General features: G+C 37.1%; 1 protein-coding gene across 1 annotated transcript; it reads right to left on the reverse strand.

Moving 5' to 3' along the window:
• LOC121417146 (26S proteasome non-ATPase regulatory subunit 2-like) lies at nt 1–27,535 on the reverse strand. The gene is made up of 20 exons (XM_041610735.1): nt 27,437–27,535; nt 24,594–24,650; nt 23,729–23,893; nt 22,331–22,452; nt 21,783–22,010; nt 20,695–20,853; nt 19,068–19,212; nt 17,212–17,272; nt 16,440–16,592; nt 14,271–14,377; nt 13,292–13,419; nt 12,429–12,516; nt 11,570–11,732; nt 9,948–10,049; nt 7,592–7,827; nt 6,627–6,795; nt 5,538–5,759; nt 3,977–4,095; nt 3,172–3,286; nt 1–1,949 (listed from the first exon to the last, which is right to left on the reverse strand). The coding sequence occupies exons 1-20, from the start codon at nt 27,518–27,520 to the stop codon at nt 1,882–1,884; spliced, it is 2,691 nt and encodes an 896-aa protein (XP_041466669.1). The 5' UTR covers nt 27,521–27,535; the 3' UTR covers nt 1–1,881.
• Between the last annotated feature and the right edge of the window lie 157 nt (nt 27,536–27,692).

A 27,692-nucleotide genomic window follows, 5' to 3' on the forward strand; every position in this document is an offset into this window, starting at 1 on the left:
CTAATTTCGTGCTTTACACAAAACAATTTTAATCTGTTTGAATATTCATGCCTAAACAGTCTATTCAGAATGCGACAATACAAATACATGTACATCATTACTATCATCAAGTTGATATCTTACAAAATAATTATATTGGCCTCCTTTGCAAGTGGACCATACACAAACAACCTACCTTTTTGTTTACATCCACGGCCTGTATAACATAACATTCAAGTTTCATAGGAAGTCTATGACAAGCCATGTATAAAATGATTACATCAATTGTATATTTTGATTTATTTTTGTATCACTTCATCTCAAAAATTATTAGGCTCCGTTTGAAATATTTAGAATTATCAATGCGATACACTTCTAAAAGTTTGAAGACTTTCAAGAAAGTATCAAAATAAATAAGGTCACAAGTTTCATCTAGCATACTGCACATTATGTCAATGTGTAAAATGGGTGTATATTTTTGTTGAGGAAATCCTAATGAATTTTGACTCGAACACAAATATCAGTTCCAGTGTCAAAGGCTCCTGATGAAGCGAGTTTGCATGCAAGTGTTCTCGAGCTAATTGTCCATACCAGACTCTTGTTTCGGAACAAGAGGGTCAATATGCGTGTTGTAGAAGCACCAGCACAGTTAATGGTACCCAATGCACTGGTTCAAGATAATTAAAATAAACAACCAAGAATTAATGTGTTTTATCATATTTGATTTCTATTCAAAACTAATGCTGATCAGCAAATTATCTGTGATCAGTTGGATGTTTCATAAAGGTGTTTGTAAGTTACAAGCGACTTTACGATTGACCAGTGATCCTTTCTTAAGAACTAAGAAATAACAATGAAAATGTTATTTACTCCAAGAGAGGATCACCAGTCTCTCATAAACCTACTCATAAATTACGAACAATTATTGTAGCTTTGCAATTATGACAACTGTTGTGGAAACCTTGCATGTGATTGGCAGTTGAACCATACTAGAATGGTAGTTGTCATATTGGCACAGTTATAGAAAAGGTGTCTCTTTATGCTCTTGGTTTAACCAAGGAACTGTGAACACTTTAATTCGCTGGTTGAACCTACAGTATATTCAAGTACACACGCTTGTACAAGTTGACCTTCCATTAGCCAAATATCGACCAACTGTTTTTCTGACCAGGTGGGTGTTTCATAAAGCTGTTTGTAATTTAAGAGCGAATCAAAAAACGACCGGTGACCCTTTCTTGTGGTAAATGATATTCACCTTGAATATTCATCGGTGATTATTTATTTGTTCTTAAAGTTGCTCTTAACTGCTTTATGAAATGTCTATCCTCCCCCCCACCCGAATGTGTAAAACATCGTATTCTACATCTTAACAATCAATATTTGCCGAGATCAAACAGATTTCTATGGCCCCAAGAAATCTGACTTATTCAGATTTTACTGTCCGACATACATATATGATGCCATTCATGCCAACATGATGTCAATGTTGGACCTGTCTCAACAACACAGTCGTAATTAGAAGAGGGTAACTTGTTAAAGAAGGGATATCCTCTGAATATTATAATAGGTCCATGATGTTGGTTGCATATGACAAATATTGTAGTTTGTACTAATACACTCGCTTTAGAATAGGGTGGCTGGTTGTCTCAGACAAGGGCCACGCTCTCGATATTTAGGTCAAAGAACTTGGTTGCAATTAATAAATATCACACAAGAATAGGGTAGCCGGTTATCAAAAGAAGTTCCATGTTCTCAGAGTGTGAGTGGATGAAGTTAGTTATGATTGGCGTAAATCAAACAAATAAGCAGTCTTTAGAATGGAGTAGTTGGTTGTTTCAAAGAAGAGCCACTCCCCTCACGGATGAAGAGGAAAGGAAACTGGTTGAGAAAAAAATCCTGGAATCATTGCTCAAAATCTGGGTTCTTCTTCAAGATGACGAATCCTTCCATGATAGGTGTGCTTGGAAGATCTGAAGAAATGGCATTAGTTAAGGATTAGAGCAGAAATAATAACAGTAATCCGCTTTTATACAGCGCTTGATACATTAGAACGATGTGTCTATTAAAGTGCTTTTATAGATATATTACCCAAGTCATCGGATTCAATCAATCATTCCCGCACACAATGTGTGCACATCTTCAACTCCCTGGGGAGTATTCCAGTCAGTCGCAGGTGAGGCGCACACAGTACTAGACAAGATACAATGACTTTCACATCCTACCGGGTGCCCATTTAGCACCTGGGTCGAGAGTGGCAAAGTGTGGATTAACGCCTTGCCAAAAGACGCCAGACCTCGGTGGGATTCGAACACACGACCCTCTGTTAACAAAGCGCGAGTCAGAACCACTACATCACGGCTCCTCCTCCGGTACTATAGAAGGTGATTTCATGAGAGATTATATTTCTTCCAAATAATGATTTTCAGTAAAATTTAAAGATAAATGACTTCAATTGCAAAACACAAATGATTTCATGATTATGTCATAGCCTGCTTGCATTTATCTCCTTATTTGAGTCTCTATTCATTTATTTTTATTTTTTACTTTTCTTGCTCTTTTCCTCTTTTCTCTCTCGTCTGCTCTCTCCCTCTACCCCCCCCCCCCACCAACCCTCTCTCTTTCTTTCTGAATCATTCTCTAAATTTCTTTCTTATACTATTCATCTTTCTATTTCTTCCTCCTGCACAAAGAGCATATTCCTTTCATGAGTATAGAAACATGAATTTTCAAGTTCTCCATGACTATCTACAATGTATTGCGTAAACATTGCAACAATTTAGAATTCCTGATAATGCGCTGTATTGTTTCATTTGTCGTGTACTATCTATAAAGAATGCAATTTGTAAATGTTATGAAGATCAACAATGAATAAGAAGATGATGATGATTACGATGGTGAGGTTGATGATGATGAAAATGATGATGATAATGATAATAATAATTGCATTTATATAGCACTTTCTCAAGAGGGTAAAATCGCTGTTGATGGCATAAGACAAGTTAAGGTTTACGGTTATATAAGTGTGTTTTGAGATGTTTTTGAAGTGGTCAAGAAAAGAGAGGTTTAGGAGAGATAGAGGGAGTTTGTTCCACAGACGATGGTGATGATGATGCTGCTGATGGTGATGATGATGAATTCAAACCACTATTATTACTAGAGTTGCCACATGAAATTAAACGATAAAAAGGATACATTCTTCCGTAGCCAGCTCTGCTCTCTCCCCGTAGGCTAGCAGAACTGGTGTGGTATGTGTCTGGAATCCTGTGATGGTTTTAGGCTTACCTGCCTGGCCGACTACATCAACAGCCTGAATAACAAATTATAAATAATGGTTGAATTAAATTCCTCAAAATGTAGCATAGTGGTAAATATTAACAGTCTAAATAACAAATGGTAAGTATCATTAATAGATTAAATTGCTCAAAATGTAGAACTGTGATAGGGAAGAAATACTAAAACTTAAAATCATATTACAAGATATATAAAGCAGGGTTCATTGACTTTTCCAACTCTCACTTGAACAGGAAGTGGTCCAAGTACTTCATGAATCTTTACTAGGATTCTCTATGAAAATTTGCTCTCTACGGATCAAAAGGCATCATTTTGTAGCTTATAACTAAAGCCTGAAACTTACAATCAATAACAAATTTCATGAAACATGCTCCACTTGCCTGTCCCCCTCCGACTTGCTCAGGAAGAGGTCTGAGTTCTTCCTCAAACATTAAAAGCATTCTCTATGCTCTTGACCAATCAAAACATATCACTTCGGTAGCTTATAACCAAAGCCAGAGACTTGCAAGCAATAACATCTTTTATGAAACAGGGTCCATTTACGTTTCCTACCATCACTTGCACAGGAAGTGGTCCAAGTACTTCATCAAACTTTGAACTATGAAAATTTGCTTTCTACCAATCAAAAGGCATCATTTCGGTAGCTTATAACTAAATCCTGAGCCTTAAAGCAATAAGAAAGTTTTATGAAACAGGGTCAGCTTACCTGTCCTACTCTGACTTGCACAGGAAGAGGTCTGAGTTCTTCATCAAATGTTACAAGCATTCTCGGTCGCATGGCAGTGACAAGGCCATAAATAAGGTAGTGAGACTTGCTCAAAATTGCTGATTGGAAAAAAAAGAACAAAAAATAAGTGGTATTAGGCAGTAACTATTAGGGAAACAACCATTATCAAAATTGATCATCATCAACGTCATCAAAATTGATCATCAACATCATTGTCATCATCACTAACATCATCGTCATCATCATCATCGTGAAAATCATCCCCATCACGAGCATCATCAACATCGGTATCATAAACATCATCATCAACGACACTACTATCACCATCATCATTGTAACCTCAAACAAGTGGAATGCCTCTGGCCGTCTCACCTGCATCACGCGGTTCAATATAGCAGCAGTGCGGACTTTGAATACTACTCTAACTCGCACAAGATGTTCAGTGATGCATGGTTACTCTTATGTCCACTTTTTATGAACTAGACCAATAAACTTACAGAGATATGATGGTTATTCAACAAAAAAAACCCAACATGGCCAAAGTTCATTGACCTTACATGACCTTTGACCTTGATCATGTGACCTGAAACTCGAACAGGATGTTCAGTGATACTTGATTACTCTTATGTACAAGTTTCATGAATCAGATCCATAAACTTTCAAAGTTATGATGGTAATTCAACAGATACACCCAATTCGGCCAAAGTTCATTGACCTTTGACCTTGGTCATGTGACCTGAAATGCACACAGGATGTTCAGTAATACTTGATTACTCTAATGTCCAAGTTTAATGAACTAGACCAATAAACTTTCAAAGTTATGATGGTAATTCAACAGATATCAAGTTCATTGACCCTAAATGACCTTTTACCTTAATCATGAGACCTGAAACTTGCACAAAATTTTCAGTGATGCTTGATTACTATTATGTCCAAGTTTCATGAATCAGATCCATAAACTTTCAAAGTTATGATGGGAATTCAACAGATATCCCCAATTCGGTCAAAGTTCATTGACCCTAAATGACCTTTGACCTTGGTCATGTGACGTGAAACTCATGCAGGATGTTAAGTGATACTTGATTAATCTTATGTCCAAGTTTCATGAACTAGGTCCATAGATTTTCTAAGTTATGATGACATTTCAAAAACTTAACCTCAGGTTAAGATTTCGATGTTGATTCCTCCAACATGGTCTAAGTTCATTGACCCTAAATGACCTTTGACCTTGGTCATGTGACATGAAACTCTGAAAGGATATTCAGTAATACTTGATTAACCTTATGGCCAAGTTTTATTAACTAGGTCCATATACTTTCTAAGTTATGACGTCATTTCAAAAACTTAACCTCAGGTTAAGATTTGATGTTGACGCCGCCGCCGTCGCCGTCGGAAAAGCGGCGCCTATAGTCTCACTTTGCTTCGCAGGTGAGACAAAAACCTTTTGTTAGCATCATTTTCCGTTTACAAGGTCAACAGATTAATAATCATTATATGGTGCGATCGTTTGACGAGCCATGTGATCTCTCATGTGACTTACTGTTTTTGACATCTAGGAATGCTAGCGTGGTGGCGAGTACACCTCCCAGGGCCACTTGATTGAGCAGCTGCCTATCGCTGTGGTAGGGGGAGAGGGTCAGGGTGCCCTTAGCCAAGTGGGTTAGACCCTGAGCTAGACGGACCATGAAGAGGTTGGAGGGGTCCTTGGCGTGGTACTGGGCCAGCTGACGAAGCATGGCAGCCAGACGGGCATTGTTGGTTCCTACAGTAAGAAAGGATAATCATCAAAACCAGTTGAGTAAAGCGAACAAAAAAATGCGTGCCTGACAGCAAATAACAACATATCTAGCAAGTTGTAACAATCATTAGGCAATTAATGTTTTACAAAAATATTAATAATAATAATTATACTTGCTTATATAGCGCTTAATACTTACTTTGTCAGAAGTCTCTAAGCGCTCTACAGTATATGCAGCTTAATTACCCTGGCTTTAGCAGTGCAGCTGTTACGCGCGCTGCGTTTCAAGGAATAAATTCCTGCCAGGTACCCATTTACCTCACCTGGGTTGAGTGCAGCACATTGTGGATCAATTTCTTGCTAAAGGAAATTACGCCATGGTTGGGATTCGAACCCACGACCCTCTGTTTCAGAGTCCGGAGACTAATCCACTGTGCCACAACGCTCCACATATTGAGCGTTATATTGTCCTCAGATTGGCAATAGCATTGTTGGAATGTTCACCAAGGAGTGGAGAAAGTGCATGCATTGAGTGCAAGCGAGGATCCAAAGACCAGGGAAATATCGTATCTGAAAATTCCTCAGAGACGTCATTGGACGTATCAAGCGCTCTACAAAAGCATAATAAACATCCTATTATTCCTATTATCATTGTTATGATTAAATTGTATTATATTATTACCAATTATCATTATCATTATTAATCACTATTATCATCATTATTATTAGTAGTAGTAGTAGAGAGTCAAAAGGGGCCTCAGCTTTCGATCCTAGCAGAATCTTCTTCGGAGGCAAAATGACAAACATATAAAGTGGAACAACCATAATATAGACCACAGACATTCTTTTGCCAGTAGTAGTAGTAAATGCTATAGCAGATGTAGGATTTACCTGCTCCGACGACACCCATAGCGTAGATTGCATTGTGAGCGACCTCGTTGTCGGGGTCGTGGGAGAATTTGCTGAGCGTATCAAGGATCTGTAACTGAGGGTTGGACACGGAGAGCATCGCAAGACCGAGCGGGACAGATCGCCTGATGACGGGCTCACCGTACCGTAACTGAAAAGAAAAAGAACACTCATGGTTTTAACAGCCTAGCTCGGGTTACAAGATCTGGGAAAAGGAAGGAGTAGCTGAAATTAATGATGGAAAGAGCAGATCTTAAAGGGGAAGTTCACCCTGACAAAAAGTTTATTGTAAAAATAGCAGAAAAAATAATTAACAATATTGCCGAAAGTTTGAGAAAAATTCATCAAATAATTAGAAGTTATTAGAATTTCAATTATTTGATTTGTGATGTCATATGCGAGCAGCATTCCTACATAGTGAATGGTAAAAAAAATCAATGAAATGTCATTTTTTCAGAAAATTGAAAATGGTTTTCACTGTACCTTTTGTATATCAATAGACAAATCATTTTACACCCGATCATGAATAGAAAACAAATTTAAGTCATCAGGAACCATACAAAATTTGAAATTCATGCATTTTATATTACATAACACATGGGGCAGCTGCTCGTTTATGACGTCACAAATCCAAAACTTTGAACTCTAATAACTTTATTACTCTTTAACGGATTTTCCTCAAACCTTCACCAATATTTTTTACTATTTTTTCTGCTATTTTTATAATAAAGTTTTCTTCAGGGTGAACTTCCCCTTTAAGACTTATAATTATATATCAATTCATTATCAAAAAACATAGATACTGTAAAGATTCAATGCAGATATATTTCAGAGAGGATTATTTTTCATTTATGCAAAGAGATATTTTGATGGTCATTTGATTTGATTCCGAACGAACTCATTTTGAAATCACTACCGCAACAGGCATTTGGTATTGAACAACTTACTAAATGTCCAAATGCCCTCAATGCCATCTCAGAACCAATCTCCTCCCCCATGGCTATCAGAGCAATGCCTAGCACTGCAACGGCTTGATGGGACGTGTGATCCACTGGGCCATCGTCCGATTTCTTCTCGTCCTTCTTCTTGTCATCTTTCTTCTCCTTTTCCTCTCCCTCCTCATCTTCGATGTGTTCACTGCAGATGTGAAGTAGATGCTGGACCTTGAGTACATTACCCGTGCCTGAAATATTAAAATCATAAAAATAAGACAGATATGTGTACACAGATACACGGGTCGTGTGGTTCAGTGGTTAGAGCATTGGACTCATAATTGCAAGGATGTGAGTTCGAATCCCCACTCTGCAATTGTCTCCACTTTGATAAAATGGCCCTAGAGTAATATCTGTCATCTAAAAGGTCAGGTTATTGGTTACATACCAGTTTGGCATTTACAAGCAAAATGCTGTCCTGCCGAGTTCCTACGGGAGTTCCCATAAACAGAAACAGAAATGTAGAAACGGTAATAAAGTTTCTTTTCACATATGGTCAAAACCTAGCACATACTGGCTAAAACAAATGTTTGAAAGTACAATATACAATCGCACAAACAGCAGCCGAGGACAGAAGGGAGGGGGGGCATCATGGCCCCACCCCAGTCCTGAATGCATCTAAAATTGCCAAGTTCTTTTAAGGATTCATTTAGAAGGACGCAACACATGTTTTGCATAATATGGTCTAAAATCTTGCTTCAACAAATATATCCGACTAATGGAAATTTACCTAATTTACATGAACCTTATTATACAAATAATGAATGTTCATGAGTGCAATGGACAGAATACTTGAATGGATCATTCATTTAATCTTTCACAGAATGAAGTATTCTGTCGATTGCAAAAATGCAAAAAACATTTTGATGCAAGATATGCTCATGCAATGCAACCTCGATCAGTTGATTGTTGCGTACATACATGAGTGCTACAAAAACAAGTTTTTTTACTTGTGGCGCCTGCGGTCTAAGGTGTGCATGTGCAATGGATCCAAAACTCCACGAATGATGGCTTCATTGTAAAATGGGCTGAATGATCAATATCAAACAACCCATCAAATGACAAGGATCTATTGAGGTGTTATACAAATATATGGACTGATAAGATAAGAAAGGTGCAGCCACTTGATCATGGTTATCCCTAAATAAAGTAGAACACACAACGAGAAGATCATTATATAGGAAGGTGGTTCCTGAACCACAAATCTCGCTTGATTTCACAATTAATAAACATCTAATATGACCCCAAGATGGCCTTTGGGGTATTAACCCTATCTAGGCCGGGGGGGGCCTCGGAGGCCCCCCCTCAACGAATCACGCGATATTTTCGCAGTGCGAAATTTTTTGACCGCGCCACTCGCTGACTTTTTACTTTCAAGTCTTGCGCAACTTTTGAGACCAATTTTGCGTCACCCGGGTACGTGGTTCCGAAATTATGTAACATTGAGTAAGTGCATGTCAGACCGAAAATGGCTCAAAAACGTGATTTCGTGTACAAAGTCAATGCAAATTGTGTTTTCAACCAAAATTCATAAATGTATGATTATTTTTAGTTTTGCTAGTCTAAATGTATTCATTTTATGCTTTTTATGATCACAGAAGAGTCCCCAACAAATTTCATTGAAAAAACAATGAAAAACAAAAGGTCAAAAAACAAAGAAATACATAAGAAATTGCAAAAAACAATATAATACATAAGAAAATGATTTGATATCACAATTTTTTTCATGTACACTTGCTAAGGACACCACAAAGAGTTTCTATACCAAAAATTAGTACATTTGGAGCTTTATTTAGGGAGTTAGAGGAAAAAGTATGATTTCGCATACTAATTACGCATAAATTAGCATAATCACTTAATAGCAATTCGCATGAAATAAATTACTATACAATCTTGTAGATTATGTCCCAGGCAACCCGCGTGCCAATTTTCGGCGCGATCGCGCGGTCGACGGCCGAGATCTTAGGGGGGGGCCTGGGAGGCCCCCCCCCGGCCATAGGAACTCCCAAAATACCCCGGCCTAGATAGGGTTAAGTATTGTAGGGGTATATGACAATACCTAATGATCATTTGATCTTATGACCCCTAGAGACCTTTTACCTCACCAACTTCATCACTACAAATGTGGCATTACCCGAGGATCGTTTGTAACAAGTATCAACATGATTGATGCAGAAATAAAGAAATGGGAGCAAGTTACACAAAAAATTTAACATTTTTATTACAGACTAACAGACTTACAGGAAAAGTGATTACGAGGTCTCTGCTGAACTTCATTCAGGCTAGACAAAAAAGATTAAAAGCCACTCACCTGCGTACGCTACAACATCGACAAGAATCTTAGCAAACTCCTTGTAAGGGTCTGGGAGGACATCTAATGCTGCCAGGGTAGCCTCTACTGCTTCTTGTTTACCTGATCACAAAATATTTTAAAAATAGGGTATGAATTATCCTTCTGGGCACCAGAAGGGAAAAAGGAAAAGGGGCAGGCCTAAAACAGCTTGGAGGCAAACAGTAGAAAAAGAAAGGACCCTGGCTGGATGGAGGACGTGGAGAAAAGCCAGAGCTGTGGCCTCCGATAGGCAAAGGTGGAGACGTTCAGTGGAGGCTCTATGTGCCACTAGACATCTGGTAATAACAAAAATAATAGACATTTATATAGCGCTATCTATCTAGGAATATTCTATTTCGAGGCACGTTGTTATTATAATTACCCCGGCTTTAGCTCGAGCTGCCTTTCAGCGCTCATGCATTCAAGGAATTAATCCTGCCGGGTACCCATTCACCTCACCTGGGTCAAGTGCAGCACAATGTGGATAAATTTCTTGAAGGAAATTACGCCATGGCTGGGATTCGAACCCACGACCCTCTGTTAGGCTCCACGTAACAGGTAGGGCGTGAAATGATGACCAGTAAAAAAAGCTGGGTCCTCTAACACATGAAGGTTCACAGCGATTGATCTTAGGCTCAATTGATTGTACATTGTAGTCAATGCAATCAACCACATAAAATTTTCTACAATCATTGCTAAGCTTTGTGTTACAGGCTGATTCAACACTCTTCGTACATCCAAAGAACTAAAAAAGCTATATTAGTGGAGCATTGTGGCCCAGGGGACTAGCCTTCTGACTTTGAAACAGAGGGTTGTGGGTTCGAATCCCAGCCACGGCGTAATTTCCTTTGGCAAGAAAGTCATCCACATTGTGCTGCACTGAACCCAGGTGAGGTAAATGGGTACCTGGCAGGAATTTATTCCTTGAAATGCCACCGTGCTGTAAAAGGCTGCGGGGCTAAAGCCAGGGTAATAATATCCAAATGACAGCATATGGATGTATTTGGCAGTGATATATGCGATATAAGCATGTTGTATTATTATAGAAGCTGAAAAATGAGTCCCATTCGACTGATTCTCACCAAGTTTGGATTGTGGATGTTTGAGTAATTCATGTATTTTCAGCAATTATAAATTTTTGTATTAATGCGTTATTAGTTTTCAGGATTGGTAATTTTCTAGAAAAATTCTGAGCAATTTCTGTAGTCAGTGTTTTTTAAATTCATTGTGATATTCAATGTCTATATGCATAATGGTATGATGTTGTTATATCTGTCTTTCTCCTGTCTCCTTCATATTTGACTTAATACATGTATGTGAGATTATTCATGTAAGAACGCCAAATTCAGCCTTTGGCTGCCACACAAATGCGATGCATTTGTGAAATACCATAATATAGAATTAAATCTGCTCTGCAGAGACATGGTGTCAAAAAAAATTGCTGAAACAATTCTTTGGTCAATTTATAATCTCAGTACACTATAATGGAACAGGGGCTTATTGAAATTATATCAATACTCTTCTTCGGTATGTTCCAAAAATAGACAAAGGAACTAAAGTACATGGTCACGGTCTTGAGGGTTCATTCAAGAATTACTCACCAAGGTATGTAAGGGCTAGACCAAGGGCCAGGTACCTGGCAAAGTTATCCTTGAGTTCTAGTTTCGTCTTCTCCATCAGGGTTTGTAGGATGGTACTGGTTACCTCACCGTTACAGGTCCCGACAGAGATTAGACCCAGCGATAGAGCAGTCACTCCTACGACCTGATAAACGTGTATGGGTTGCAAGATAGAGAACATCAAATTCTCATCGATATAGATAAATTAAGAACCATTTTGAGGAAGATTTAACCCTAAGAAGACTGGGGGGGGGGGGAGGGGGCTCAAGATAGAGAACATCAAATTATCAATATAGTTGTATTAACAACCATTTTGAGGAAGATTTAACCCTAAGACGGGGGGTGGGGGGCTCAAGATAGAGAACATCAAATTATCATCAATATAGATGTATCAAGAAGCATTTTGGGGAAGATTTAAGATGTTTAAAGGTAGAAAATTGATGAATGTCAAATGGAAATTAACTCGCAATGTTTGGTACTTAAGAGGATATTAGTGGAAATAATGATAATTGATGATAATGATGACGATTCGACAATGATTAAGTCAGTGATGGCGGCAATGATTGTGAAGAAGATGACGTTGATGATGGTTGTGAAGATGGCAAGATGTTAATGAAAATGCCAATGGTAATAATGGTGATGATGCTGTTGATGACGATGATGATGGCAATGATGATGGTGATGTTGATGATGTTGGTGATAATGGTATCAACATCATGTCTCCATTCTGATATTAAATCCTAATTTACTTCAGACTGCATCACAAAATAGTAAAATAAATTAACACAAAAATCAGATGAATTGATCCATGAATAAAGTACAAAAGAGAAGACTATCTTACCTCCATATTCGACTTGGTATCGGCTAAGGCTGGAAGAAGAAGACTAATCACATCTTCTCTATTAGATCCAGCATAGGCAAGACCAAGACTGCGATACAATTAATGAACAAAAGCAGTGATTCAATCGATTATCTTTATAATTATGCCTATAAAGCTTATTTACCTCTACATTGCATTTACAGAGCACTGCACGCATCCAGTACCATCTTGGGACAATTAATATTAGAACTTTCATCCAGGTACAATTTTTTTATACTGTAGTGTTCAGATTCTTAATCTTGTTTCAGCACAGCTACCATTCACACATACACTGTAGAAACTTTACTGCCATATTTTGGCAAAAGGAAGCAAGTTACAAAAGCATTTTGTGTAAATGAGCAATATGTGTTCACCATTTACCTAGGCATCAATGCAATTTAACAGTATATTTTCTTCAATATCTTCCCATAGAACTATCGCTTCTTCCCCAAATTTTGCCTGAGCGTGCAACATACAGAGGGCATTTCTGAAACAACAATAACTCAAATTTGACTGATGTGTCACTTGCTTCCTTTTGCCAAAGTTGGGCAGTTCAGCTTTTCAGGAACCAATTACTGCCAGGTATTCACTGACCTCACCTGGGTGAAGTGTGGCAAAAGTATATTGACAGCTTGCAAATGGATAGGAGAGACACAGTGGGATATTAACTCCCGACCTCGTGATACATAGTCCAGAGATATATCCAATGTATCATAAAACCTCAACTGATGAATATATCCTAATAATTAAGAAACTTTGTGATTTATTTGACAGAAACAAAGCAAATGATTGGGGAATTTTTTTTTAATTACTTTAAAAATAAAAGTGATAGCTTTCTTTCTTACCCAAATATAGCACCTATCCTCATGACATTGTTGTTGTGAAGAACGTAATCAGATAAAAGGGCTAGAGCTGGATCACACTCATTTCTCACGCCGGAATTTACAATGCCACATGCTAAAAGAGCCCCAGACTGGTGAGAGAAAGGATCAAAGAGATAATAAATTAAGATTGTACTCATTTCTCATGTATGAATTTACAATGCCACATGCTAAAAGAGCCCCAGACTGGTGAGAGAAAGGATCAAAGAGATAATAAATTAAGATTGTACTTATTTCTCACACATGAATTTACTATGCCCAATGCTAAAATAGCTTGAGACTGGTGAGAGAATTGATAAAAGAGATAATAAATTAAGATTATACTCATTTCTCATGCATGAATTTAAAATGCCACATGCTAAAAGAGCTCCAGACTGGTGAGAGAAAGGATCAGAGATGATAAATTAAGATTGCACTCATTTCTCATGTATGAATTTACAATGCCACATGTTAAAAGAGCTCCAGACTGGTAAAAGGATCAAAGAGATAATAAATTAAGATTGTACTTATTTCTCACATATGAATTTACTATGCCCAATGCTAAAATAGCTTGAGACTGGTGAGAGCATTGATAAAAGAGATAATAAATTAAGATTATACTCATTTCTCATGCATGAATTTAAAATGCCACATGCTAAAAGAGCTCCAGACTGGTGAGAGAAAGGATCAAAGAGATGATAAATTAAGATTGTGCTCATTTCTTACAGGTAAATATACATGTACCATACATACATTTAAGAGCTCCAGAATGGTAAGAGTAATGAACAAGGGAACACTGAATCAAGATTGTACTCTGATCTCACACCTGAATTCACAATGCCACATACTTCTAGACTACATGAAGTGAGAAAATGAGGATAAAAGATATAATAAAGACCCCCAAATTAGTGGACGAGGTACAAGCAGGTAAAAATAGAAAAAAGAAATACATAGTGCAACTTACTTTTATATAATCTTCTGATGAATATAGGTATTTATCTATCTGTGTGAGACCACCATCTACATCCCATAATAGAACCATCCCTAGTGATGCCGTTGTACTCATCATACCTGCAAAAAATAAACAAATTACATGTAACTCTTTTGAATTTAGCAGATTTGAAGCTATATTTAAATATTTACAGCTGAGGGATGAATTTATGGAAATGTATCATTACGTCAAACCCCCGTTTGGAGAAAGACCGCAGTTCAGATTGCAAACTGTGGTTCTATACCCCATTTTCTGTTTGGAATTTGAAAAACTCATTTCCAAGCGCCGATCAACCCTGATTGGCCAGTTAATCCCGCTGTCTCAATTTCACCTCCACAGGCCAGTATATGAGCGTTGAGCCAAGGACGAAATGATAAACAACAGCTGTGCTATTACGTAAGACTTCTCTGCCTGTAGTAGGACCTTCGGAATGAAATTATTGTATTCGATATTTAATCACGTTTTCAAAGGCATATTGTATTCAGAAATCCAATGTTAGTCCATTTTCAATTTCGAACGAAAAAATCGACCTCAAAATAAGGAAAGGGGATAAAAATGACGGCATGGTTTGCAGGGATGGTACCGTGCTCGCACATTGCCCATAGAGCTCTATGCATTGCCATATATCCATCGGGCTGTTGTGTTATCTTCGGACCGAGGTCAAGACACAGGTGTTTTGATACTTAAAAGAGAATGCAACCTTTGGACCAAGATAGCTTGTGTGAAAACAGAAAAATCAAAGAAACAGATCAACGAAAGTTTGAGAAAAATCGGACAAGTAATGAGAAAGTTATGAGCTTTTGAATATTGCAATCACTAATGCTATGGCGATCCTCACATTGGCAATGCGACAAACATGTGTGATGTCACTCTTGAACAACTCTCCCCATTACTTTAGTATATATTTCACTTAAATTGCCTCTTTTATCACATCTATCAGTAGATCATGTGTTCTTTCTATAGGAGGGCATGTAATACAGATTTCTAAAGAATACATCATGGATAAAGAGTTTGTATCACCATACGGAAAAGCAAAAAGACACATTTTCAGGGTATTTCATAGTCCATCAAAGGGAAAGTTGTTCATCAGTGACATCACACATCCTTGTCGCGTTGCCAATGGGAGGATCTCCATAGCATTAGAGATTGCAATATTCAAATGCTCATAACTTTCTCATTATTTGTCCTATTTTTCTCAAACTTTCTTTGTTCTTATTCTTTGATTTTTCTGTTTCGACACAAGCCTACTTGTTCCAAAGGTTTCATTCCCCTTTACATTGCTTGCTTGGGGCAGTTAGGGTTTGTTGTACTTGGAGAAGAGAATTGATGCATAGGGAAAAGGGGTATAGTGTTCTCAAATGGAGGTTTCCATCATGATTATCAAAATGATCAAACAAGTTGAAAAAATTAAGTTATTTTTTTGTAAAATTCAGCCCCCCCCCTTATGATCTCGGCCGTCAATCGCATGATAGCAACGAAAATTGGCAAGTGGGTTACCTATGGTACAATCTACAAAGCTATCAGATCAAATTCTGCGAAAAATCTCATGGCTAATTAATAAAGCTAATTTATGCATGATATCAACAGTTTCCTCTAATTAACTAAATAATGCCCCTAAAATGCTAATTTGGGGTTAACAGAGTTTTTATAGGAATCTGATTAAATTTACGGTAAACAAAAATTCAACATCACATATATTTTCTTATGAATTTTTGTTTTCTAAATTTCTTATGTATTTCTTTGTTTTTGGACTTGTTTTCATTGTTTTTCAATGATAATTGTCGGGGACTTTATTTTGACCACAACAGGATGAAAATTAATTGACTTTAATCAAAGAAAAATAATGATACATTTATAAATTTTGGCTCGAAACACTATTTGCATTGGATTTGTACACGAAATCATGTTTTGAGCCATTTGGGGTCTGCATGCACTTGCAAAATGTTGCATGTCGTAAACACGTACCCTGGGGGGTCACAATTTTTATCTCAAAAGTTACACGAGACTTGGAATGTAAAAAGTCAGTGAGTGACGCGGCAAAAAAATTTGCACAGCAGATTTATCTCTAAAAATTTTGAGGTGGGTGGCCTGAATAAGCCCCCCCCCCCCGTCTTATTAGGGGGAAAACCCCTTGATACTTACCATGTTCTTTGTTCTTATATATCCACTTGTTGCCATCATCTGTGAGCAACTTGTCCTGTCCAAATCCTGCGTTCAGGAAACCGTTGACAAAAGAAGCAGCAAGGTTCTGTCTAGCAGAGTCTACCTGTGACCCACTCGGAGCAAAGGACGGCCCTGGAAAGGATGAATGGCGAGATTAGAAAGGTATTAAACTAGTATTCATGATATTCTGATAATCATTTTATATTTTCATATTTATATTAGATTTTTATACATTTTTTTCTGCTTTTTTTTTAAACAAATTGTTTGTAAGGGTGAACTTTCCGCTTAAATCATAAAGCCTGGTGATCCCATTGATTTAAAAACACTGGACAGAGCCATAACATGCTCCTTTGAGGCCACCATAAACACTTAAAATTTTGACACCTTTTTTCTCTTGCGTGTGCATGTGTGTGGTGATTCCTATGTGATGGTATGGCCCCGTATACTGTTAATCGTGTCATGGAGTACTTTTCCTGAAGCTTCAGTGTTGTGTGAGCGGCAACATGTAGCGAGCTCTATCCATTTTCTTTTATATATCCATGGGTCATCCCTGTACAAAGTCCAAAGGAACCTCTGAATTCAGGGGAATGTTTCATGAAAGGACTTGTCTGAAGTTTTATCGGACAATTCTTGTTTTACCCGACGGTTACCACAGAAACTGTGCTACGCAGCCAATCAAAATCAGGCAAAGTTGTCAGAGAGAAAATGTTCGTGGAATGCTTCCCTGCAATCGAAAGGTTAAGAAACTTACTGGTTGATTCCAAGTGGCTCTTGTAGATATCTTCCGGGACTTTGGGCTCCATGATGTCAAGCTGGAAATAAATTGAAGAAAAGATTAACGAAAACAATGATCCTGAAAGGAACCAATTAAGAACTTCAGTTTCATTTTGCCATCTATTTTTAATACAACAAATTGTCTAAAGCGTTATCACATATGGGTAATTGATAAAAAAAAACTGGGTAGTAATAATAACTAAGTTTTATACAGTGCTTTTCATAAAATCCATCTCAAAGCGTTTACAAAGAAGAACACAAGAAATATACAAACAAAAGTGAATTAGAAAAAAAAGGACACTAAATGGGGCTATGTTGAATATGCTTTCTTCATCTTCGTCTTTTAATTTGATTGGTGTGATATTTGGGATACAACAAAGGGAAGCTGGCAGAGTATTCCAAGACATTGGGCAGAGCTTGAAAAAAAGTCTCCAAAAAGTTTAGTTTTGGCTTTTTTTACCATGAAGTTTTGATTTGCAGAATGAAGGGACCTGCTAGGAGTGTATGCATGGATTAATTCAGAGAGATATTTTTGAGCATGTCCATGAAGAGATTTGAATTTTAGGAGGAGAATTTAGAATTGTATATGAAATTGAATGGGGAGCCAGTGCAATTGTTTTTCATGAAAGGACTTGTTGGATATTTCATCAAAGTCTGTTTTAACTGAGAATTATCAAACCAGCCAAACATCTACATGTAAGTTTGTCAACCATCAAAAGCAAGAAATGTTGTCAGATCTAACATTTTGTCAGATGAGAAATGTTGATGAAACCCTCCCCCGATGTATTTCCTGCTTAAAATGTTTCTCATCACATAATTTTTGTCACAACTGTAATGTCGCCTGGGGCCTGTAACACAAAACTAAGCAACGATCTTAGCACATTTTTCTATGAAAGATTCCATTGACTACAATGTACAATCTATCACAAGGATGAAGTGTACGATTAATAGATAACCTTTGTGTTACAGGACCCTGGATTGGAATATCAAAGACCCTCCACTATATTGCTCTTTTTCAACACATGATTTGAGTAGCATGCACCCTGCAGGTCGCCCCTCTCATTGAGTACTGTACCGATATTTCCAGTGTCTTGAGCACTTTACTGGATGTGGCGCTGTGAATATAACCCGTATTAGTATCATATCATCTTTGCTAAAAGGGATGGTCTCGGCTGAAAACATTTATATCTTAATACATAGACTAGAATTCACTGATCAAAATGCCGAAAATTTCATCAAAATCAGATAACAAATAATACAGTTATTGAAGTTTAAAGTTAAGCGATATTTTGTGGAAACAGTCATCATGAATATTCATTACGTGGGCTGAGGATGTCACATCCCCATTTTCCTCTTTCTTATGTTATTACACAAAATCATAATTTTTTGCACTATTTCACACTTTTGTAAATAACATGTCTCCCTTATAATGAAATAAGTTGCAGCAATATATATCTAATGCACTATATCAGTTGTTAATCCAATTTTTCTAGTTCTTGGAGGAAAATAATTGAATAAACCTAATTTCATTTAATAAAATACAAAAGAACAAGTGGGGATGTGACATCATCAGCCCACCTAATGAATATTCATGACGAATGTTTTCACAAAATATTGCTAAACTTTAAAATTCAATAACTTAATTTGTTATCCGATTTTGATGAAATTTTCTGCATTTTGCTCAGTGAATTCTACTCTATTTATTAAGCCCACCTAATGAATATTCATGACGACTGTTTTCACAAAATATCGCTAAACTTAAAAATTTATTAATTTATTAAGCTATAAATACTTTCAGCCCAAACCATCCCTTTAATTAAATAAGTGCTTTACCTCACGAGCCAGAGCAAGGAAGTGTGTATTGAGTTGAGTATTGGACATAATCTCAACGAGATCATCGTAATCTTCGGTCTCCTCTGGTAGTTCTAAAAAGAGCTGCTGGGATCCTAGCATGTAGGCTAGCTGCTTCTGGACCAACCTAGTTGGGTCAAAGGATCAAAGGTTACAAGTGAAAAGGTCAAGGTATAGTTGATTTTTGTAACAACATTTATTTCAAAGAGATTACAACATCAGATAGCTTTATATTAAAGAAATTGGCCCAAAATAGATGAACATTTCAAGGAAAATACTCATGTGCTGTAATGAGGCCCATACACTTGTTTTGGTGTCTAGTGCGATTGTTCAATTTTCAGAACATAATATGGGGGCGTCGTGGTCTAGTGGTTCTGACTCTCGCCTTTCAAACAGAGGGTCGTAAGTTCGAATCTTAGCAAAGGCGTATTTTCCTTCAGCAAGAAATTAATCCAAACCGTGTTGCACTCGACCCAGGTGAGGTAAATGGGTACCGGCAGGAAGTAATTCCTCAAAAAGATGTGCGCACCAGAATCGGTAGACTAGCTTAGCCGGGGTAATATAGGAGCGCCTTGGGCACCTAGCAAGGTAGATACGTGCGCTATACAAATCCTACATTATATTATACATAGCTCGGTCAGACAAGCCAAGTCTAATGCATATGGTGTGAGACTCAAGCATTAGGGACATTACAAAGAATTGTAATGCTTTCAAATAAGTAAATTTTCTATTTTTACTTTTTAAAGACCAAATTATTATTTTGGCTGGCTGCCTAAGGAGGGGGGGGGGGCTGATTCACAAAGAGTCAAGTGTGAATTGTGAATCAGTGTCATGCTTTAAGTGCTGACATGAAAATGATATCTAACAAGCAATATTATTAATACGCAGTAGCATGCGTCCCCTAACCATGCTCATGACCAATGCAGTGATGACTTTTATAGGGATCGCAACTAGACATTTAAGTGCGACTCTAAGTTGTACTCAACTCTCTGAGAAACACCTCCCTGGTGACTTATTGACCAGGGGGGTGTTTCACAAAGATTTAAGTATGACTTAGGTCGCACTTAAATGTCGACGCGTACATGATATGCAACGCGCAATCTTATTGATCAATACGCAGTAGTGCGCGTCCTCTTGGCATGATCTGACCAATGCTGTCATGCCTTTTATACTGCGCGCAACTAGACATTTAAGTGCGACTCTAAGTCATACTTAAATCTTTGTGAAACACCCCCCAGAGTTCACTAAGGTGGTTAACCTGCAGTTGAGTCCATGGTTTATGCAGATTTCCTGTATAAATTACACTCATTTACTGCGTATATTAAAGAAATGTTCAATGCTGATGCACGCTTCTTTCAGAATTCGCCAAATTGTTGTCTGTTGCCATGGGTAAGTACGCTTTTCCATTCAAGAGTCCAATGTCTGAGTGGACTCATTAATAAAACAGTGGACTCGTGAATAAAATAGCACGGATGACCACGGCAACAGGCATTAATTTTGGGCAATGTGAAAATAACACGCATCAACATTTAATTTTTTTTAATAGACGCAGTAAATAAGCATAATTTATACAGGAAATCTGCACTGATCACAAATTACAATGACTTACTTATCTTGACACGATGTGAAAATCTTCTCAATAAGTTCAACATCATTCAGCCGGATTGCTAGCCTCATGGCTTCAGGGTAGCTATTGAACTTTCTGAAGATATCCAGTGCCGTTCTCAGCAGGATCGAGTCTTCCGGTTCTGGCACATAGTTCACACAGCTACAAAGACATAGATTCCAAGAGGACATGTGAACGGAACTGAATTTGAAAGGATTTGATTTTCAAACTATTCCACATATAATCCTGGAAATTTGAAATTGGTTTCAATGCAGATCTGAAATACTGGTGTAATACTGTCCCAATTTTACCTTGATAATTATTTCAGCATTTCATATCAAAATTGTAAATGTTCATATCTAACTCCACAAACTCTGAATAATTACAATTTGCATTCAAGCTACGCACATTGGAACTAATTCCTGAATACATAGCCATTTTTTTTCTTGAAGATATGGGTCCCGTCTTATAGAGAGTTACAATTGATCTGATCAACATCAAATCTATGGAAAGCCATCATATTTTCTACAAGAAATTTGAACAATGTCCTTTGTAGACAAAGAGAAGCGCACTGAATTTTCAAGAATGTGAAGAACACAGTTGGAAAATATTTCGAACAAACATGCAAAATAAATGTTGACGTTGGTGGCTTTCCATAGTTGTAGTTGATTGGATCAATCGTCAATATTCTTATGCAAACATTCAAATTGGCAATACCTGATGAGATAAAGACAGACCCTGAGGAACACATAAGTGTCTACATAATCATGTAATAGATCTGTTTCCAGTGAGGAATAGGCAAAAACAAATCACTATTCTTAAATGAGCATTCAAATTGGCAATACCTGATGAGGTAAAGACAGATCTTGGGGAACACATTAGTGTCTACATAATCATGTAGTACATCTGTTTCCAGTAGGGAATAGACAATATCAAATCATTATTCTTAAATGAGTATTCAAATTGGCATTACATGACGAGATAAATAAAGACTCTTTGGAACACATTAGTGTCTTGTAGTAGATCTGTTTCCAGTAGGGAATATGCAAATCAAAGCACTATTCTTAAATGAGCATTCAAATTGGCAATACCTGACGAGATAAAGACAGACTCTGGGGAACACATTGGTGTCTACATAGTCCTGAAGTAGATCCAACTGTTCGATCTCCATGAGAAGATCACAAGCCTCAGCCTCGGCGTTGTGCTGCATGTGGTAGGGTACGATCTCCTTGGCGAGGGTCAGGAGCTTCTCCCGCTGGGCCTGGTCCTTCTCCGCATCGGTCTCGTTCCAGACCTGGCCTATTTCTCCTGCAAGATGCCTGGTTAGACAAAAGAGAACAAGATTTGTTAAAACGGAACAACAACACCAAGGAGCTCAAACACACAGTCACATTTCAATTACCAATGAAAGTTGTGCTTCAATGACCACAGAAGGGCCTAACCCTGTGCATTAATTCATACTAAATGATTCATATTTATAATTATTACATGACTGATCACAATTTTATATCTTCTAGGATAATTCATCTTCTCACTTTAAAGAAGTTTGTTTATATCAAGGAACTCATAACCTGTCAAAGCGAGAAGTGCTTTCCTGATGTAAAGCATCTCAGAGCAGTAACAACATGGACACACGTACCTGGCATATTCATGGCCCCAGGATGCAATGTCTTCTTTGGATCCAAGCAGGCGGAAGTTCAGGCAGTCCTTGTTGTCGCTCAAAGTCATGCCAAGAACGGATATGATATCAGCACAAAAACACTGAAAAGCAACATACAAGAATAAAAAAAAAAGTTTGATTATCGCGTATATACATTGTTAGTTTAATTTACTGCCATTGTTTACGCCATATAAGCATAAATCACATGCTCATTCTCCTGAAGACAACAAGAACACACTTGTCAAAAATGTTGACTTTGGGGTCCTTTCAAGGATGAACAAATGCCCACTAAAATATATACATGGTGTATCATGAAATCACTCACTCTTCTTCCTTGCCATGGTAAACTTCACATGTGCATTATAGGTCTTCTATTTTACTTATTATTTATTCATGCATTTATTTATTTCTTATTCATTTATTTATTCATTTATTCATTTATAAATTTATTCATTTATTTATTCATTTACTTACTTACTTACTTACTTACCGGTATTATTTATTTACCACTCGTGAGATGGAACACCCTATCAGCAAATGTTGCTTTTCGTAGGAGTCTTTTTGATTATGTCATAGTTCTCAGAAACTTGAGGGACTTGGTCCCTCGAGGCCCCCCCTCAACGAATCGCGCAAAATTTTCGCCGAGCGAAATTTTTTGACCGCGCCACTCACTGACTTTTTAGTTTCAAGTCTTGCGCAACTTTTGAGACCAATATTGTGTCACCCGGGTACGTGGTTCCGAAATTACGCAACATTATGTAAGTGCATGTCAGACAAAAAATTGCTCAAAAACGTGATTTCGTGTACAAAGTCAATGCAAATTATGTTTTCAACCAAAATTCATAAATGCATGATTATTTTTAGTTCTGCTGGTCTACATGTATTTATTTTATGCTTTTCATGATCACAGAAGAGTCCCCAACAAATTTCATTGAAAAAAACAATGAAAAACAAAAGGTAAAAAAACAACTAAAATGTATACATGGTGTATCATGAAATCACTCACTCTTCTTCCTCGCCATGGTAAACTTCACATGTGCATTATAGATCTTCTATTTTACTTATTTATTTATTCATACATTTATTTATTTTTTATTCATTTATTTGTTTATATATTCATTTATTCATTCATATATTTATTCATTTATTTATTTATTTACTTACTTACTTACCGGTATTATTTATTTACCACTCGTGAGATGGAACACCCTATCAGAAAATGCTGCTTTTCGTAGGAGTCTTTTTGATTATGTCATAGTCCTCAGAAACTTGAGGGACTTGGTCAAGTTTATAACAAGCATATATGCAGTATTAAAAAAAAAAAAAAATCATATTTTAACAAAGTGAAAAAAAGGGTTTCAGCAAATAGCATCTTACCTTGTTATCACCAACCGCCATCTTTTCATAGATCTCCTTAAGCGTGTCATAGTGAGGCCTAAGGAACTTCAGGGGCTTAGGAACAGAGGTCATTGAACTTGTTGATGCTCTAATCATTTGTCTCAGTTGTTCTAATGCTGGCCGATAGAGGGATGTGTCCTTCTCCTATAAGTACATAAAGTAAGATGTACATGTAAATCAAGCATTGCCCATAGTAAATTGATTGTGAAGAGCGGAACTTTTTCTTTTCGCCATGTACTTCAAAATTTCAATATCGGAAACGTTATTTCTCTTGTGCATCTTTTTCCTCAAGGCAGTGATTGAAATGTAGAACAAGTATGTTGTTAAGGTCCTCACACAAGGAAAATTGTATTCTGAGTAAAACTCTTTAAAAAATAAATTGATGCCACATATAAGAGCAAATTAACGAGTTGTCGGTAAACAATAATGAATCTCAATTTATCAAGACATGATTTGTCTTGGTTTATGATGATATCCTTGTTTTCTGGGACAATCCCACTTTTTGGTCCAGCACCTCAACTGACTGAATGGCCCATATTCGAAGTAATGTTTAACTTAGACCATGGTCTAACTCTGTGCAAAAATTATGGGAAGCCAAAAATTCCAACATTTTTGTTAATATTGTATAGTTCTTATGTTAACTATTTTGTTTCCTTTTGCTTTCATACTTTAATACTTCAGTTTTCATTCCCAGACAATTTGGGTGTCATATGAGTTAATAGATTGGATGTGTACTGTTAAGGATTTGTGCCCCACTTGGCTCTCCATAGTTATAACAAAACTATAAACCATGGTTTAATTTAAACCCGAGTACAGAATACGGGCCAATGAATTTATACTGTACCTGGAGCCTCTCCACAAGCATTGTCAGCTCTTCCTGAAGCTGTTTGTCCTCCTCAGACTATTAATACAAACAAAGAGAGAAAATGTAAGTTATAGAACAAGATTAAGAAAATTGAGCGAAGAAGTTATATATAAACAAGTGTTTGGTACAGCAAAATCATAATATAGCCTTAAAAACTGACATACTGAAGTTTTTCGACATGCACTCATCGGAGTCGCATGACTGACTAAAACGATAGAGCAAAACAACATATAATAGAACCGAAACCAGACAATGGACGCTGAATGGTGAGCCGTGATTGGCTGTCAGGCAAATAGATTAGTCTTGGTACCAAATAAGCGTCTCTGTAAAAAATATGTGCCAAAGGATTTTGGTAGAAATTGTGTATTAAATGCTGAGAAATAAGCAAAAACAAGCATGAAACTGTTGCGACTATTTCCAAAACAGTACACTGTCCCACATGTGCTTATCTGTGTTGGTGATCTTCAGTATTTTGTTTTCAGCTTTAGATTTCATGATTTTCACAAAAGTTCATTTTAAACTGTACCAGATCCACCTTTATGTTGCTATACATGTAATGGCAAATAACCTTGGTTTTGCAAAGCTTCACAAGAAATCAGTGTACAATTTTCATTTATCTGTAAGACTACTAACATGATTCACATAGCAATGGATAGACAATAGACTGTATTTATAAGTTGACCATTCACAAATAGAACAACCAGTGATGTAAAGCTCGTAACCAGCTAGACTCTATGGCCCATATTTTGAAGTTGGTTTTAACTTAGACCATGGTCTAACTCTGTGCTAAAATTATGGGAATAAAGCAAGCAAGATGGCTACATGTACGTAAACATTGGCAAATTCTTTTCCCCTCTGCTCAAAATATATCTCTTTTTTTTTCAATGAATATTTGTTTTGAAACAAAATCGATATTCTATAAATTTTGGAAATGAAGTTCTAGCCAATTTACATGATTTTGGGCTAGATCTTTTACAGGGAAAGTAGAAATCTCTGGGCGAAAATTGCACTGTTGACCGCGATATGCACATGGATGGGGCACAATCCCTGGCTCCATGGAGAGTAAGCACACGTCAGTGAATGATTTTTAATCTCTTGGAGCCTCTTGACTACATTTAACTACAATAAAACACTATTCAATATCACTTAAATCTGATATCAATTTTTATATTTCTTTTTGAAGGACCAGAGTTCATAAAGCAAGGTATATATAAAATATGTTTTTACTTGTTAGCACCTCAAAACAATTCTGAAACGTTCTCGTCCGTTTAGTAATCTGAGATATGTATGACTTCTATTTCATTTTCCTTTCTGCTGTTGTCTGAATCATGCATCATTTATATTTCTTTTTGAGAACTAGAGTTCATAACGGCAGGATTATAAAATCGATTATAGCCTTTAGTACCGATCAATGGTGTATTGATATGTGACGATGTCATGTTGGGAACTTTTGTTTATTTGCCTTTCCGACTTTGTAGAAAAAAATGCATCTTCTACAGATACATGTGTATTCCTTTTTCGAAAAACAAGAGTTCCTTCCTTTAATATATAAATCGCTAGCACTGTCGCACATCAAAACACTTTAAAGCATGTCCCGACATAAAAAATATCCTCAAGCTTTGAGATAAACAACTTAAATTTCTGATTTCTTTTTGCCAATATCAATTTTAGGTATTGCTGTGCATCGCTGATCATCTAATCCAATCACAGATTTGACTTAGAGCATTAGTTAGATCACGCATGCATGCACACGTTTTCAGAAAAGATTCCAATTTCCACTTGTCTTAAGACAAGTTCCAGCACAGCAGGCACTCATCGATCAGCGTTACATTTTTTAGATCGCGATATTGGTGAAAGTCTTTGACCTACTTCACATTTTAGTCAATATATTTTTAGTGTATGATCTTGCCGCCATCAATTGAATTGGTCTTGCATTTAGTGAATCAATAATTTTTGCTTGACAAATATTTTTGAAATTCATGAAAATGCATGAATGATGAATGTGCATGAAATTGAAAAGTTTGGACACCCCGGCCCCCCTTGATCAGTAGAGGCGCTGGTCCAAAAATTGGGATTGTCCCAGAAAACAAGGATATCCTCATAAACCAAGACAAATCATGTCGTGATAAATTGAGACTGTCCTTGTTTATGGGGACGTTTTTTTTTCACTTCCCCTACGGGACAAAGACAGCAATTACGGAAATTGAGAGTGCTAAAAATAGATTCAGTGACCTCAATTCCCCCCAGTTCACCGTCTTTTTTTCATGACTTACCGTCTTCCAATAATCTTGTTATGAAACCTGATATGTTTACATTGACTAGCACACTTGATTGGTGTCGGCACTTGACAGGTGAAAGAACTTTCCTAGATTTCTTGTGTGAAGATATCCTTATAAACTGAGACAGTCCCTGTAAACTGGGACGATCCCAATTTTCTGACCAGCGCCTCTACTGTTGATATTTGATCTAAAAATAAATCTTAGTATCGTTGAATTTAAATGGACTCAAACTAGTGCACTAACTCAAACTGATGGACCGTGCATTAACGTTAATGCAGCAACGAACCATCAGTCACAAGAGGTCGGCTGAGCTTGAAAACCCGTCCCCAGTCGGCTGGGCTGTGGAAAAGCACCGAAGCCGGCGACTCTGTCTACATTTCAGTCCCACCCATAAGATTTCATGCTGTGTTTCAAGAAAATTGCTTTGTCATCACGACCTGTACACAAAATTGAACCCCAATTCGAAAAATATCATCAGAAAACGTACTTAATCAAGCCAACTACAATTAAAACTATTATTCGATTAGATGTACGTAGTTTTACCAAATCTTGCTCCTTTTCATCCTCTGTTTTCTTGTCATTTTTCGGCTCCGGTTTCTGCTCGGCTGGCTTCGTTGTATCTGCCATGATGAATTACTAAATATGAACGAAAGATGGCGCTATGTCAAAACTCCAAGAGTAGTAAATGGTTTTTTTTACTACTCTGAACTCCTTTTTTTTGTAATCCCATTATTTTTAGTAAGCGTATAATTATTTCTCAATGATAAGACTTTTTTTATATTGAATTATTTCAGAAAGG

This window comes from Lytechinus variegatus, chromosome 6 (assembly GCF_018143015.1).
Source record: "Lytechinus variegatus isolate NC3 chromosome 6, Lvar_3.0, whole genome shotgun sequence".
In the NCBI taxonomy this organism is placed as follows: Eukaryota; Metazoa; Echinodermata; class Echinoidea; order Temnopleuroida; family Toxopneustidae; genus Lytechinus; species Lytechinus variegatus.

Excerpts from the sequence above, each read along its gene's own strand:
- LOC121417146 (XM_041610735.1), bottom strand. The coding sequence starts at position 27,520 with ATGGCAGATACAACGAAGCCAGCCGAGCAGAAACCGGAGCCGAAAAAT. Across the intron at positions 13,420-14,270 it reads CATCAGAAGATTATATAAAA|TCTGGGGCTCTTTTAGCATG; the intron begins GTAAGTTGCACT and ends TTCTCTCACCAG. Across the intron at positions 12,517-13,291 it reads AGGATAGGTGCTATATTTGG|TCTTGGTCTTGCCTATGCTG; the intron begins GTAAGAAAGAAA and ends ATTGTATCGCAG.